The 17,004-nt window shown below is 39.3% G+C and overlaps 1 protein-coding gene across 3 annotated transcripts in view; it reads left to right on the top strand.

Annotated features, from left to right (window-relative positions):
• Positions 1-17,004, top strand: part of ITGB8 (integrin subunit beta 8) — a 109,641-nt gene that overhangs the window by 78,833 nt on the left and 13,804 nt on the right. For all 3 annotated transcript variants that reach the window (XM_056800527.1, XM_007505392.2, XM_007505393.2), the window contains exons 9-11: positions 1,229-1,363; positions 9,012-9,408; positions 16,029-16,254. In XM_056800527.1, coding sequence (XP_056656505.1) covers positions 1,229-1,363; positions 9,012-9,408; positions 16,029-16,254 — 758 coding nt within the window. The remainder of the gene's footprint in view (positions 1-1,228; positions 1,364-9,011; positions 9,409-16,028; positions 16,255-17,004) is intronic.

Here is a 17,004-nt window from a genome sequence, read left to right as displayed (position 1 = left end):
CAGTCAGAAAGGATATTCTCTGCATTCTGGGGTATTTTTCAGTACAGACTCATAGATTTAGAGTGAGGAGGGTCCTTAAAGGCTTTTTAATCCAATCTCTCATTTTACAGATAAGGAAACTGAGGCAGAGAAGTTAAATAATCCAATAATGGTGATATATCTAGTGATTCTCTTCAGCAGAATTCAAACTCAGTTCACCCTGATTCCAAGTTGTAGGATTTATTCACTACTCATGACACTCTTAACATTTTGACCTTTCTCCTCTGGGGAAATTGTTTGAGATTTCTTACCTCTCTTATCTCCTTTCTTGACTCTTCTTCAGTTTCCCCTCTGATTTGTTTTCCTTGGTTCCTGTGTTTAGAACTTAAGGTTTAAGCTATTCCCCCAGTTATAGACCCAGGGTAGTATTGGCTTGTGCTCTACAAAGGTCCTTAGAATCCATTGGCACTGATATCAGTAGTATAAGAGAAAATGCTCTTATTTTAGAAGTTCTTTTCTGACTCTGTCAGAGGCCTTGCCATGGTGGGAAGCTTAGACAAACATGGCAGTCAATGGTAGGCGCCAGAGGTTTTCGCAAATCCCTGGCAGTCTCTAGACCCTTTCTTCAATTATTTAGGCGAAAAAAACAGTGGAAGAAAGCTCAGACATCTCTTTCTTGAGGCAGCAACAAGTAGAAATGGACCCAACAAGGCAAGTTTCTTTTCAAATCTATCAATAAAATCCATGAGCTTTTCTACAGTCCTCAAGTCTATGAAAGTGAAATGTTTTCTTTTGCAGCTGTGGGCTCCAGACTTCCAGCTGTCAAGCCTCTCTCCCCTCCATGATGATGGATGGGCTCCCCACTGTTTTATTGGAGCCATATTATGAAAGGAGAGCATTCACATTAAGAAACAATGCTCATCTGGGGAACACCCAGACCTACCAAAACATTCTGAACTATTGCAAAGCATACAGATTTGGTGGGGGGAGGGGGATGGAAACAGCAACCAAAATGGGGGTATCGAAATCCTTTTCTCTGAAATGGCTAGTTTGCCCTTTATGCATTTGAACTATAATTGGGTCTCTGTGATGAAAACAATGCCTTTATTCATTCCTTTGTTGCAGACAGTCTTTCTTTGATTGTACTAGAACCATGAAGTCAAGCATGCTTTGAACGTGCTCGACTCTGACTCATCACTTCTCGTTGGGACTCTGGGTGTCCTGTAATTGAAGGTGTTGTCCTTTGCAGAAACTGATTTCCGAAGTGAGAGTTCAGGTGGAGAATCCAATACAAGGAGTCCATTTTACCATCACAGCCATCTGTCCTGATGGGAGCAGACATACAGGGATGGAAGGATGCAGAAATGTGACCAGCAACAATGAAGTATGTAGACTTTGGGACCTTCCCCTCACAGCCTCTCTAGAGAACTCAGTTAGAGAACATCCAAGTTAGAAGGGGTCTGTTCTAATTATTTGTCCTCATTGCACCCAAGGGGAAACTGAGGCCTGGAGAAATGCTCACGTTCTCCCACTGCTTAGTACAGGGCCTGGGAGGTCCATCCAAAGTGCTTTATAAATGTGGGTTGACTTGATATCCTCCTCGTCATATGGCTAGCCAGCCACAAAGTTGGGAGCTGGACTCAGATCATTGGTGCCTGCTCCAGCACACTTTCTACTACACAATTATGTCCCTTAACCCAATCTAATCTTATTTCCTAACAACTCAATTATTTGGCACCTTTTCTTACAAAGTAAATTAGGTGGAAAACTGCTGAAATTTGTAGGATTTGTAAAGCACATTGTTTTCGAGAGAGTTCTTCTGTTGGAGTTTCATAATGGGATCTTATTGAATTTCCAAAGTTCTTTCCTTGGGTTACTATGAAAATTCCCTTCTAACATGGATGTGTTCTCCAAAACTAAAACTCTTGGTGCAAATTTGTAGCCTTTCTAGCCTCCAGTTTCACTGAGACAATTTAGGACTTTAATGTGTTTTGATGAGTAGTGCAGTAAGGAATTTGCTGGAATTGGAGGAAACCTGGGTTCAGATCTCAACTCTATTACTTGTGCTTTGTATGAACTTGAGGAAGTCATTTTCCTTTTTTAGACTTTAGTTTCCTCATCCACAAAATGAAAGATCTGCCTTTAAGTGAAGCAGTTCACTAAGTGCAAAATATAGATGTTCCAACTCTTAAGTAAAGCTTACATTCTCTTGAATTGGACTAGGTTGTGTCCATGGTTCCTTCCAGCTCCAAACTCTGTGTCTGTGATTTACTGATTCCATTATTCATGTCTTTTTGCTATTTTCAGCTCTGAAAATTCTAGTAGATAAGGTCAAATCTCAGGAGATAGAGCTGGGAGCAAGAAGATATGAAGAATTAGAGGGAAATCATATAGGAAAACATCTGGGTTCTAAAAACTTTTTTTTTAATTAATAGCACTGGCCCCAGCCTCCCCACATAGATCTGTGGAACAATGATTTAGAGGAAAGGAAAAAAAAGTTAAACTAAGATTCATATGAAATTGAATCAGGCAAAGAAAGGGACAACAGCAGGATGAGAGGCAAGACTTGGCTTCTGCCACTTTCTCTGCCCTCTCCATACCTGGATCACCATTGCTAAGTTACCAGAACTCTGTGGCCTCATTCTCAGTCAATAAAATGAAACGTTATAGTACTTAATGATTTAGAAGGTGTTTCCAGCCCTAAAACCATTCTATCATAACATGATTTTTAAACAAAAGTTTAAAAAATCCAAAGAAAACAAAAACTGAAGCCCATAAAATAGATTCTTTAGAAAATCGCATACACACAAATTTAAAAGTTAAAACCTAATTCTATATAATAGTATAGGATGCAACATTTTGAAAGAGGTACTTTGCAAAAATGATGCTTTTCAGTGCTTCGATAATAAAATCTCCTAAATTGTGAAATCGTGGCACTGACATCTTGTAGTATATTCACAAAATTTTGTAAATTTCTGGTGAAATTTTACTATCACTGCCTTTCTTTCCAGAGGGTGCATCAGGACTTCATTAGAATGAAATTTAGACTTTTTAAAATTTCTCTATGGATTACCTGATCTTCAGGGGTCAGAAACCATTCAAAGTTCCATCAAATAATATTTTAACAAATGAATTATTGCAATTTTATGGTTCTTACTGGTTTTTATTTGCTGAACCAATAGATTGCTTTTAAAAGGCAGGACCTGGGAGATTCCACCTTCAAACTCACGTGATTCTGAGGAAGTCCTTTTCTCTCCTTTGACCTCAACTGCATCCTTTGTAAAATGAAAAAGCAGGTTGTTTTGGGTTCATCTCTTAGTTTTCATTCAGATTTAACGGTCCATACGTTTGTTGCCATAAACTTACAAGGGGAGATGAGCAAGCAGGATCCGGATTAAGTATTTCTGGAAATGCACTTGCTCAGGAAGGGTTAATCTCTTAGAAGTACGCCTTCCTTTCAATAGTTGAGTCTTGGCAGGCTCCTTTTCCTTACTTAGTTCTCACATTCTTCCTCTTCTTTGTCTAATTCTTTTTCTCTTTCTCCTTTAACTGAGTAGTACAAACAGTATTACTCTCGGGAAAACTCATATGACCTCTTCATTACGTAAACCCTTTAGTTAGGCTTTCCTATTAATGTTGGCAGTACCTTCTGCTACAAACCTTCTTGTGCCCCCACACATCTGTTAATCCTTAGGATTCATGTACGTGAAAAGAAATACAACTTTTTTTAATGCAACATCAAACTGTTGATTTTTAAAAGGAGAATCAAAAATACTGCCTACATCAACCTAACACATTTTAAATAGAATAGGCTTAGATTGGATATCTTTGATGAAATATAATGCCTGTGGACCAAGAAGAAAGACTAGAAGAAAAATGTGTATGTCTTAGTTGCGTTGGAGGCTGGACCAGCCAAGAGGATTTTTCACTTTCCAGAAGAGTTCAAGCCTCTGAAAGTTTTAGGGTAAGCCAATAATGGAGGCCACACAAGACAGCCAAAAAGAGGAGACTGACAAGAAAAGCAATAGGGCCATAACTGGATGCCTGGTTCATGCCAACCCCAAATGCTCCTCTGTAAGCGTAGCAATGCCCTCAAGGGGATGAAGCCATTCAGAGAGCTTGCCTCTCCCCACACACTACCTGGGAGCCTCAGAGGTGAAAGAGGGAGGTGTTCTGGACTCCCAGAACAGCTTCTCTAACATTTAAAGTTAGAAACAAAGCTTAATGTGGCAAAGAGTCTCAGAGAAGCCATTCATTTTGGCTCCTGATTGAAGAAAGAGTTGAGATTTCTCCCCAAGCTGGCACAAACTGGAGGAGGAAGTGGGGGGTTTTAGCCTTCCTCTCAGGCCTCTGGGAAAAAGAACAGAACGAACGTCTGTTAGAGCATCTTGGTCAGCCAACTGGGAAAGCCACAGGGGAGCAGCCCTCCACATTAGCCTGTGGAAGCAATGCAATGTGCCAAATAATCCGTGACCCTGCATTTTACCCAGGCGAGCACTGAATCCTGAGCAGAGAAAGCCCTGGGCTCCGAGCCAGGGGGCCTTGGTTCAAATCCCAGCTTGCATGTATACCAGCGCTGTGCCCACAGACAAGTCATTCCACATCTCTGATGCTCAGAGAACTGAGAGCTAGGATGGGACATCAGAAGTCACCAGTCCACCCACTTCATATTAAAGAAGAAGAAGAGGTGGCCCAAGGAGGTGAAGTGACTTCCCCAAACTCACCAAGGTTAATTCCCAGAACTGAAACTTTAGCCCAGTGCTCTGATGACAAACATCTCCTTCAGCCCATTTTTTCCCCGCCATCCTACCTCATCAGCACTATTATGTTGTTGACACTTGGACAGCTCCTTCAGAGGATTGCTAGGAGAAACCCCAGAGTGCTATGAAAACAAAAGATAGTGCGATTGATCCTATGATTTTTGTTGTTTCGCTCCCTCATCTTCATCTTTTTTAAACAGAGTTCAGACAGAAGCATTCTAGGAAGTCACTCTTTCCATGATTTCTTGGTTTTATGGATTATTGTATTGGCGGATTTGGGAAGTGAATAGGATATCATGAATAAGCATTTATTAAAAACCTGCTTTGTACCCAGCACTATGCTAAGGACTGAAGAAACAAAAAAAGCACAATCCCTACCTTCAAGGAGCTCCCATCCTAATGGGTGCCCACCTGCAATCCTCTACACATGTGAAACCTATGAAGGATAAATGGGAGGAGCTCTCAGAGGGAAGACTAGCAGATATATTTGGTGCCTCCTGTGCCAGGTGCCGTACTTGATTGCATGGGATGTTACCTTAAACACAAGCAATAGGGCAGTGCCCAAGGTCAGGGCACTACATGGGGTGAGCTGGATCACTGACAGTCCTGGAGGTCTTTTGCTGAATTTCATGAATCATCAAAAGCGTTGACATGACAAAGCAGCAGTCCTCACCCAGTTTCAAACTGCGACAGGAGGGAACCAATCATATATTTATAATCTGTTACACCAGTGTAGTAATAGGAATTATGGGTGGCAATTAAAGGAGCCTCATTTCAAACTGAAAGGAACTTTGGAGGCCATAGAATCTAACCTCATCATTTTATAGAGGAATAAACTGAAGCTGGGGGAGTTTAAGTAACCAACCCAAAGTCACAAAGGTAGTAATGACTAGAGGTGATGTCCCATATGAACCCAGGTCTTCTGAATTAAGCAAGCCAACCTTGGAGCAAGGAAGCCTTACCTCTGGTGCAGCCCAATCACATGACCAAGTCCAGGCCACTAAAACACTCATTGCCCCAGAAAATTCTCTGAACCCTAAATTATGAAGGAGGTTCTGTTCTAAATCAGTGGAAAGACTTTCTGCACTGAGTCTCCCACGTGGATGGGATTCCTGTTCCACCCTGATGGAACATAGGGTGATTCTTCCTTCAGGGAATCCATGAACTCAAGATGTGTGTAGAATTGGCTGACACTACAACAGGGCATTCATTGCCTTCTTAATTCCTCCTCATTCCACCTATAGGATTATGGGGGCAGATCTTTACATCAACCTTTCTGAGTGGACCTAGCCTTTCTCTAATCATGAGATAAGAAAAAATTTCCTAACAATTAAAACTGTTCAAAAGTCTAATGGAGGTAGTGGGAACTTCATTCACCCAACATCTTCAGGAGACCTTGTTAGGGCTCTGACCAAGACAATCCATACTAAATAGTCTCTGCCATCCTTTTCAACTAAAGAGGTAACATGTGGGAAGAGCAAAAGATTTGTCATGAGAGGATCTGGCTCTACACCTGACTCTGTCACTCGCTCCTTGTGGGACTTAGAGAAAAAAAAGTCACAACTTCTCTGTTCCTCAATTTTCTCATCTACAAAAGAAGAAGGTTAGATAGAACAGATGATGTCAGAAGTTCTAAGTTTGTTCAAATCTGGTCCTCTGAACCCTAAAATTGCTCATTTGTTATTCAGTTGTTTCAGTCATGTCCAACTTTTCATGATCCTATTTGAGTTTTCTTGGCAAAGATACTGGAGTGGATTCTCATTTCCTCCTCCAGATCATTGGACAGATGAGGAAATATTCCAGGATCACAGAGACAGTGAGTGTGTAAGGCCAGAATCCAAAGTTCTATCCATTGCATCATTTACCTGCTTGATAGCTCTAGATTATTGGATATTTTGTGTTAGCCACTGAAGCATGCAGACTGGACATCTCTTCTCCCTCACTCTCAATATATAATCATAGAATCAAAGATTTAGAATTGAGAAGAGCCAGTGATTCTTAGATCCAATTATCCAGTCCTGACTTCTCTCCTGACCTTCAATCTCATATCTACTACAGTTCAAGTTGAATGTCTTGTAGACATATTAAACTAAACATATCCATGATAAAATTCATTATCTTCTACTCTTCAACCCTCCCTTCTTCCTCACAGTCTTACTACTGTCAAGGCCTCCACCTGTTCTCCCTATTCACCTGAGTCTTCCTTATCACCTCACTCTAGGTAGCATAGTTGATAAAGCACTGGGCTTACAGTCCAGAAGACTTGGACTCAAATCCAGACAGGCACTAAAGAATTGTGTGATTTAAACTCTGTCTACCTCAGTTTTCCTCAATTCCACAAAATGGAGATATTAACAGCACCTACCTCCCAGGGCTGTTGGGAGGACCAAATGAGACAAAACTTGTTGAGCTCTCAAGTGCTCAAGTCTTGCTTATTGTAGGAGTTTAATAAATATATATTCCCTTCCTCACCTCATGCTCTCTCACCTCCAATATCTGTGTTGCCAAGTCTTGTTCATTTGACCTTCAAAAGTTTTCTCCTGTATGTATGCTCCTTCTCTCCTCTGCTACAGCCACTATCCTCATGCTCCCATCATCTCATACCTTGGTCTATTGTGTCGTATGCTGGTTGGTCTCCCAGCCTCACATATCTCTCATTCCAGGACATCTTACACTCAGCTGTCAAATTGACTTTTCCTAAAACAAACATTTGACAATGTCACTCTTCTGCCCCATTCAGTATATTGCAATGACTCCCTATCACCTCCAGGATCAAATATAAATTCCACGTTAGGCTTTTAAAGCCTTTCCTATCCTTCCCCTTACTTCATTTCAGCCTCAATATATCTCTTAGCCTTCCATGGACTCTTTAATTCAGTGATGCTGGCTTCCTTGCTTATTCCTCCCAACAAAACATTCCATTTCTATATTCCAAGACTTTTCACTGATTGTCCCCCATGCCTTATTTTTTTCTCCCTCCTCATCTTCATCTCTGACCTTCCCTGGCTTCCTTCATGTGAGATAAAATATTCATTTCTGCAAGATTCCTCTCTGGATCCCCTTTAAAAATAGCATCTCCTTCCTTCTGTAGAGACCTCAGCTTTATTCTCTATCTATTTTGTTTATAACTGATGAGTCAACAATTATCTAAACATCTACTATAAGTCAAGTACAGCACTAAGTATTGTGTATTCAAAGAAAGACAAAGACCAGCTCAGCGTAATTGAGACAACATAAAGCAATAATGCAAAAAAAAAAAGCTATATACAGGAAAAATTGGAGATCATCATCATTGGGGGGAGGCACTCATATGAGAAAGGGCTGGCAAAGGCTTTTTGATAAAAGTTGGGATTTTAAATTTAGACTTGAAGTAAGTCAGGAAAGCCAGGAGATGGAGATAAAGAGGGAGAGCAAATGCCTGGAATCTAGAGATGGAAGGTCTTCCGTGAGGAACAGTTGCAAGGAAGCCAGGGTCTTAGATTGAAAAGTGTATAGTGGGTATGGGATGAGGGAAGTGGGGAATCGGAGATATAAGAGGACAGTAAAGGTAGGAAGAGGCATTTGATCTTAGAAGCTTTCGAGATTCTCTGGACTTTATTGAGGTAGAGGGATAGCATTATCTGATCCAGGCTTTATGAAGATTAATTAGACAGCTAAATGGAGGGTGGACTGGAGTGGGAAAAAGCTTAATCACCAGTAGGCTATTGCAATAGTCCAGGTGCGACAAGATGAGGGCCTGCTCCAAGCTAGCAGTGTCAAAGGAGAGAAAGGGGTATTTACTAGAGATGTGATAAAGGGATCATTAAAAAGAGGCAACAACAGATAGGATAAAGGGGAGTGAAAGAATAAGGAATCAAGGATGACACATAAGTTGCAAACCTGTGTGACTAAAGGATGGTGGTGCCCTCAACAATATTAGCAATATTTTGAAGAGGGAAGTTTTGGGGGGAAAGATATAGAGTTCAGGTTTGGACATATTGAGTTTAAGATGGGACATCCAATCTGAGACCACTAATAGGCAATTGGGGCTGTTTCCTAGCCCATTAAACTGTAGGCTCCTTGAGGGCATGTTTTGCCTTCATATATATTCCCAGTCCGTATCACAGTGTCTGAAACATAGTAGGTGCATAAGTCATGCTTATTGACTTGTTAAATATGTCAAAATGAGCCCATGTGCTTTCCCCATCCAATTTGGCTGGAAGATAATATATTCTTGGGAGGAGAGATGACTGGCACATGTAAATATCACTGTACCTTTTTTTTCCCCACCAGGTTCTGTTCAATGTCACCATGACCATGGATGGATGTGATGGAGCTTATGGGGAAAGCTATGCCATCATCAAGCCCATTGGTTTCAATGAAAGTACTAAAGTCCACATTTATAGGAACTGTAGCTGCCAGTGTGGTGATGGGAAACGGAAATGTGTAGATGAAACTCTCTTAGGTCCTACTTGCTCCCAATGTGAGGGTGACAAATGTCATTTTGATGAAGCCAAATTCCCTCTGGACAGTTGTAAGGCACAACAGAACCAGCCGGTCTGCAGCGGTCAAGGTGTTTGCATATGTGGGAAATGTTTCTGCCACAAAACTAAACTTGGAAAAGTATATGGAAAATACTGTGAAATGGATGACTTTTCCTGTCCATATCACCATGGAAACCTTTGTGCTGGTGAGCTCTAAAATTTAAATCCACTTGTACTATTCCATTTTATACTTGTCTCTGTGTTAACATTGCATGAAATTACCATGTATAAACTTAGCAGAATTGGATTTGTCCTGAGTATTTGGGTTTCATATGGTAAACATGTCTAAAATACGGTCAAGTTGCACAAGGCATACACATTTATATTTTTAACCTTTCCCAAATGGAAATACTTGTCTATTTCCTGATCTTCTGTAGGGAGAAGAAATAAAAAGGTCAATTGCAAATAATTTCTGCCTGCCAGAATCAGATTCACTATGAGCATACAGAAACATTCTCTTTCCATGAGATCTCAAAGGATATTCTTTCTAAAGGAATTGTTGGGAGCTGCCCATAAAATCAGCCCATTTATCATTCTTAGAAATGCCTATTATGAGTCTCCAATAAATAGCTGCTAAAATAATAGAGACTTGGTAGACTATAGGAGGTGGTACGGATTATTGTCAAGGGTTTGGAGTCAAGGAAACTTAGTTTTGAATAACTGTGAGACCTTTGGCAAATCATGAAATCTCCAAGTACCTCAATCACTTCCTAAGAACATCTCTATTAGATCTTAGAGAAATTATCATTTGTGTTGAGGGAGAGTCTTCCATCCTGGGATGCCGATGAAATCATAGATCTTTTGCATACATGTTATGAGGGAGCATATTATTGACTGTTTTTTGTCTGAGATGGGGCAAATAATTTCTCTGGACCTCAATTTCTGCAACTCTAAAATGGAAAAAGTAATAGCACCTACATCATAAGGTCGATGTAAGGATCAAATGAGATAACACGTATAAAACATTTGGGGAGCCTTAATTTATAAGTTTGAGTTGCTATTATCATTAATATTTTCCTATTAATTCTATGTATAAATACATTTAAGTTTTGTAAGTTGGAATATTAATGTAATGGTCAAATGCAAAGAATGATATTCATGAAAATGAGTCCAGAATTTCATTTGAAACATTGCTCTATTCTCTATTAGGTTCCATGCACATAACATTTAAAAATTATAATCACCTAATAAATTCTTTAGCTGATCATGTTTCCTGCCAACCAGAGGAAAGGCAAAAGATCTGGGATTTCTAGAAAATGCTTGTTTATTGGGTGAAATAGAATAAGATCATTTTGTGTCGTTATAAGGCGATCTTGGTCATGATTAACTCAAAACATTGCCACTCTGATTTTTCTCTGAAATCCATTGACCATGAAGACATCTGTTCATTTATTTCAGTAACATCTATGCTATGGCATGTAGACTTTAATACCTTGTTGAAGTTTAAAACTTTGGCATATCCCATATAAAGGTCGCCATATGCTCCAATTGACCAGGAATCAGCACAGCTGAATTTGAGTTTAGGTTTGGGGACTAACTAGGTATGCGATTTTGGGGGAATAACTTTAACTCATTGGACCTCAGTTCTTCATCTGTAAAATAAACGTTTCAGATATGATTTCAGAGAGTTACAGCAGTTTCAAATTGAAAGGAATTTCAGCAGCTTTATCTATTCCAACCGAAAGAGGAAAAGAGATTTCCTTTAGCATCCCCAATGAGCGATCATCTGGCCTCCGTTTGAATGCCTGCTCTGCTTTTTCCCATTCCAATAATCTATGGGTTCATAACCATTTCTGTGTTATTACTCCTTTAGCAGTCTGATGAATGCTTTGAACCACTTATTAGGATGCTGTTTTAAAACATATAAAATACATAAGAAAACAAAGGAAACCAATTGTATCGAAGTATAGTTATCGAAATACTCAAATAAAAGTAAATTCATGGACTGTGGTTTAAGAACCCTTGAAGTAATCTATGAATTTCTAAACATATGCAGTTCTTAATAGGAGAGAGTATTTCTTATTCATTTTGCCTAAAAGATGTTTGGCATCCAGAATATCTTATTTTAAAAAGTAAAATATGAATGCTTCAGCAAGGAAAGAAGCTTTACCCATCCTTTATGAGAAATGATCTTATTTTTGAGGTAGGTTATTTTTTTCCTATTGTACTTTTTCTATTTCATATTGTTCCAATTCCTCTAGTTTAGAATAGTGTAAGGAATAGACAATAGAAGGGCATAGCAAGTGTCATGGAAGATTGACACATTCCTCTCAACACTGTTAGAAATCCTCAGGACCTTAAAACACCATCATCAGCACCCTAACTAGCCATTTTGGCTCCTTAGGTGAGCAGTAGGAAGTATACATCAAGTCAAATCACTTCAAGTCAATTTTTTAAGAAAATTCAATTGAACATGCTGAGGGAGAGACCAAAGACACAAGGAATCCTGGTAGGAATGGAGGAAGAGAACAGGGCTATATTGGAAGAAGATCCGAATTATGACCACTGGAATAGAAAGTTTTTTCCATTCTGTAGCTTTGTTTTGACTCTTCCCACCTATCCCCCTTCTGATGCCTTCCTATGGCATGGAGATAACTCTAGGTCCACAAAGGCTATGCAAATGAAGAACAAATTTGGGAAGGCTCTATATTAATGGAAAAGCTTCAAGTATGGTCTTGAAAATAGATCAAGTTTGTTTTCAAAGACCAACCTAGCTAAGGACTGAAAGGCATGGTATCAGTATACTTGTCATCTGGTGATGGATTATTTGTCACTTAGTCTTCTGGAGCACCCTTCTACTTCTCCAGTGATGATCTAGAGATGCTTGAAAGGAGAAGAGTCTAAAATTCACACAATGCTTACATTATTTATTCACTTTAATTTGAATATTAGTACTCTGAGAGATCCTAATCTAGTAGTCAGCAAGGGGATATATGGACAAAGAGCTGAATCCTATCAATTGAGACATTCTTGATATGAACAGAAATAGAAATTGTAACTAAATTGGAGAATGAATCAAAGATATTTCTTGAAGAGGCAAAGAAAAACACTGAACGAATAAATTGTATCATATTCCCAGGGGCAAGAAGAAACTTTATTACAAGGAATATTTAGCCATCATGTTTTATAGTATTAATATATTTGCAGAAAACTCACCATGAAAATAATTATAATTTATACATCAATATCAGTTGCTAAAGATAAAATGGTGGAGAAAATCTAAAAAGAAATTTAAGGCCCTAGAAATTAAATCAATGTATATTTGAATAGCTGCCAATTTCAAAGTCTAAGTAAGGGGAAGGGGGGAAGAATGTGGAGAAATATATGGGAAAGCATGTAAATTCAAGATAAATGCCTTAAGGTCTTTTACATATATATCATGAGTGGTTTCTTCAGATAACAACTGGTTGCCAGGAAATTATTTCTTTTTGATGTGCTCTGGGTCAACTGTGTGTGACCAAGGAGACCATCAATTTGTCAGACCTATGATCAGAATTAGTAAAATGCAAGAATATAAGAAAAGGGGATGACTTACATTTTAAACAACGACCTACAATCTTAAAAAGTAATTGACAATAAAAATGAGGAACAGATGACAGAAATGATATTTTCACTGATTATAATAACTTCATCCAGACAGTTAAAAAATGTAAGTTAATTGCCACAATAAGGAAATTAAAGACCCCAGAAAGTGCCTTACTTAGCAACATTTTGTAACTTAATAAGTGGAAAATGAAAATGTGTGTGCCAAAGGCAACACCTGGTTAGGATACAGACTTGTTTGTAAAATATCATGAAGAAGGATGAAGGACAATTTGGAGGAGACATTGCCTCATAAAACAGAGAGAAACAATGGAAGGTAAAACAAGTTCATGGTTTGTTTTTGTGTTGTTTCATTTTGGGTTTTTTGAGTTTGATAAGATAGCAAACTAAGCAAAATCATCCCAGGGTCATTTAAGGATCAAAATGAAAGGAGTCCTACAACCAAGAAAAATAGAAGGTATTTAGAAAATTCATGGCAACTAATTATTTTCTCTCTCAAGAAAAGTGGACCTATCACCTTTAGATCATATTATCTGGGGAGCTGAGTTCCTCCAGAGGCTCCTATTTGCACATGACATAAATGCTAATTATGGCAAGCCTCAGAACTGCAAAGCTTTTGAGAATAAATCTGCATTCAAATCACTGTATCCAAGCAGGCAAGATCAATGGAATGAAGAATGGCCATTGCCAGATTACAACATGGATTTGAAGAAACAACCTCTGGAACATGTCTATCATCATGCGTGTTTGAGATAAATTATGTAGATTGACAATATGTTGGACCCAGAATTGAACAGCAGGAGAAAAGCCAGCTGGATTGACTTCAGCTAACTGCAGATTTCTTTTAATGACCCCAAACTTCCCATGAAAACAAAAGTCCATTTTTTAAACCAGCAATCTTCTGATGTTGCCATATGGTGGCATGGAATACAACATTCTCCAAATAATTAAAGATGACAGTGATTCCAGAGGGCAATGGAGCAGTGCATGGTGGATGTCAGTAAGCTACAATATACAACCAATGAGGAGCTAGAGGATGAGTGATTAAATGATTAATAATGTCCTTTATCAGAATAATTGGAAGAGAAATTGGTCTGGTCATCTAGGTGGCAGAGTGGATAGAGCATTGTAAGTGTCAAATTAGGAGTTTTGATAAAATAAGAGAGCAGTTTTTAATAATTTAAGTTTTTAATGAGAATATAGCAGAGTTGTAAATTAATATTATCCCTTTAATTCAGAGAAAAGAAAACTTCTAGCAGTTTTTAACAATTAAAAATTTAGTTTAATTAAAATAGAAATAGTAAAAGAATAGAGTAAAATGAATATAGTAAAGGAGAGAAATATAGGAATGAGGTAAAGAAAGAAAATTTCCTAATGTCTATACTAATTCTATAACTTCCTATAATTACTACCTAAAACTGCCTCTATTTACCTATAACTAACAACCATCTCAAAAAATTCCAACCCAATCCAGTCTAATCAAAACCAACCCAATCAGTATTTAATCTAATCCCAAATAGGTCTGTTAACAAAGACCAGTTACCTACCAAAAAGTTGAAGAAAAGGAAAAAAATCTAACAGCCCAAACCAAAAGCCAAAAAAACCCTCTAAAGGCTAAAGCCAAAAAGCCCTCTCAGTAAACTCAGGCCCTCCTTTATATTCCAGCAAATAAACACCAACCACCAACCCAGGACACTTCCAGCAGCCAACTTCCCATCAACTGACCCCTGACCAACTGATGCTGATCCCCTTTTATCCCTTTTTCTACTTCACTTCCTGTCTCTATGGTTTCTACTTCCTATCACTGTGGACTGGTTAATCCCTACACATCTCCATGGTAAGAGGACCTCCAGGTCCCCTGTAAAATTTAAAAAAGAATAAAGAGTTCCCTTTTACAGTACCATGCATGGAATCAGGAAAACCTGAGTTCAAATTACTCCTCAGACACATAGTAGTTAAGTGACTCTGAACAAGTTACTTACTCCCTGTTTGATTCATTCTCCTCTTCTGTAAAATGAGTATGATAAGAGCATTTACCTCCCAGTGTTATTTTGAGGTGATAGACTTGTGTGGTGAACTTACTAAGAACAAAGAAACAGTTTTATGACCACAAAATAATTCTTGGTTGCAAATCACATTACTGAAAGAAGATTCAGAATCAATGAGATTACAAATTCATTTGGACATTTGAATAGTCTTGCTAATTACATGATCATTTCAATATTATAAATAGGGTCAGCAGCTTCTAAATTTGAATATGAGATCTGTGCTCCAGTGATTCCACCCTAGTTCTGGCTTGGACCACCAATGTTCACAGTTCAGCATTAAATATCAATGTGCCATATCCTATATATAAATGAAGCGCAGTATCTTGATCTGCTGCCAGGAGAACTATGCATTAAAAGTTCTTTTTAAAGTTCCTGCCCATCCTCTCTCCCAGAGAGCACCCTTTGTAACCAATGTCTCACATTTATGAGCAAGATGGCCAAGAGTAAAACTTTACCATCTAGCAGTGACAGCGACTCAAACAAAGAGACATGTGCCAGGCTGAGGGTGGATGGGCATGCGTATGGTCCCATTGGCTTAATAAAAATAAAATAAGTTACTATTTTCGATGAGTTAACTTTGTTTCCCAACAGGCTTGACCAACAACCAGGGAACTTGGAGAATCTTTCTTCAGATGCCAGCAGAGTCTGACTCATAGACCTCTATGGTTCTCCTAGCTTTTGGCAAACACCAGGCACAGCACAATGCACCATGGAGATCTTTAACGGAATGTCCTGACTTTTCAGGTTACAATTCAGATAATTAGCATGAGTTCAGCATCTTGTCAGTGGAGTTTGTTTTTGGTTTTTCTGTTTTCAAAATTAGAGCTCAGTACCAATCAAGTAGTCTAGGAGATCTCATTTCTAGCTGAAGCAAAATCCACATGACTCCACCAGGCCACAGGATGAAATACTCTTGATGCCAACCTAATAGAGAGTTGACTTCACGCTTGTTAACACAGTACATAAAATAAGATGAGATTTCTCCTGGTTGAATGGCCTTGGAAACAGTCACTCACCAGGTCTAGCAAATATTGATGCTAGGCCAGTAGCAAGGGGGCTGGCTTCATTTTCCTGCTTCTAGGTTTCAATGGAGTAGACAAAGCAATAAGTGCCTTGGAACTGCTCCTAAACTCCACAGAGCACCAAATTTATGCCCTAAAGTTTCTTCCTTGCAGGGCATGGTGAATGTGAAGCAGGGAGATGCAAGTGCTTCCGTGGTTGGGAAGGAGACCGTTGCCAGTGCCCATCCTCCTCTGCCCAACACTGCATCAATTCCAAGGGCCAGGTGTGCAGTGGAAGAGGAGCCTGTGTGTGTGGGAAGTGCGAATGCACCGATCCCCAGATTGTTGGCCGTTTCTGTGAATATTGCCCCACCTGTGATACAGCCTGCGATGAAAACCGGTAGGTCCCAAAGTCGCCACCCTGGTCCTCATGTCCAACTTTACTCTGCTCCCCCTCAGACCCCACACTGTTGGAAAGCATCTGCATCTTCTCTGTTTCATAGACTTGCTTTAGCCACTGGTACCTTGAAATGTCAGGACAAGCTAAGCTCCTTGAGAGCAGATACTATTGTAATTTTGGTCTCTGTATGTGCAGCCCCTGACACATAGTGCCCATTAATACATGTTTGTTGAAGTGAATCTAATGGGAAACCAAGTCAGCCAGGGTCCAGCAAACCATCTATTAGATGCTGATCTGTAACTCAGTTCTCCCAGTCTACAGATGCTGAGTGTCCTCACTGACAACTTCTTACTGTGTTGTGATGATAACAATAGAGTGGCTGCATAGAAAGCCTTGGCACTAAAACTAACCTCTAAGTACAAGTCCTCTTATAATGGCTGGGGTTTCTGTAGCACTTTCAGTTTTGCAAAGATCTTTACACATATTTTTTTCATTTCTCACAACCACCCTAGAAGTAGGTGCTATCATTATCCCCATTTTACAGGTAAGGAAACCAGGGCAGACAGAATTAAGTGCTCAGATTCATACTATTAGCAAGAATCTGAAGCTGGATTTGAAGTTGGGTCTTCCTGACTCCAGGGGCAGCCTCTACACTGCTCCCAGGACTGGAGAGTTCATCTAGTCCAACTAGTCCAAAACACCTATTATTTTAAAGGAGAGGAAACTGAGGCATATGAGTTGAAGGGACTT

The sequence above is a fragment of the Monodelphis domestica genome, chromosome 5, assembly GCF_027887165.1.
Source record: "Monodelphis domestica isolate mMonDom1 chromosome 5, mMonDom1.pri, whole genome shotgun sequence".
Classification (NCBI taxonomy): Eukaryota; Metazoa; Chordata; class Mammalia; order Didelphimorphia; family Didelphidae; genus Monodelphis; species Monodelphis domestica.
The sequence above is the reverse complement of the archived record's forward strand: the minus strand, read 5'-3'. Positions and strand labels throughout refer to the sequence as shown.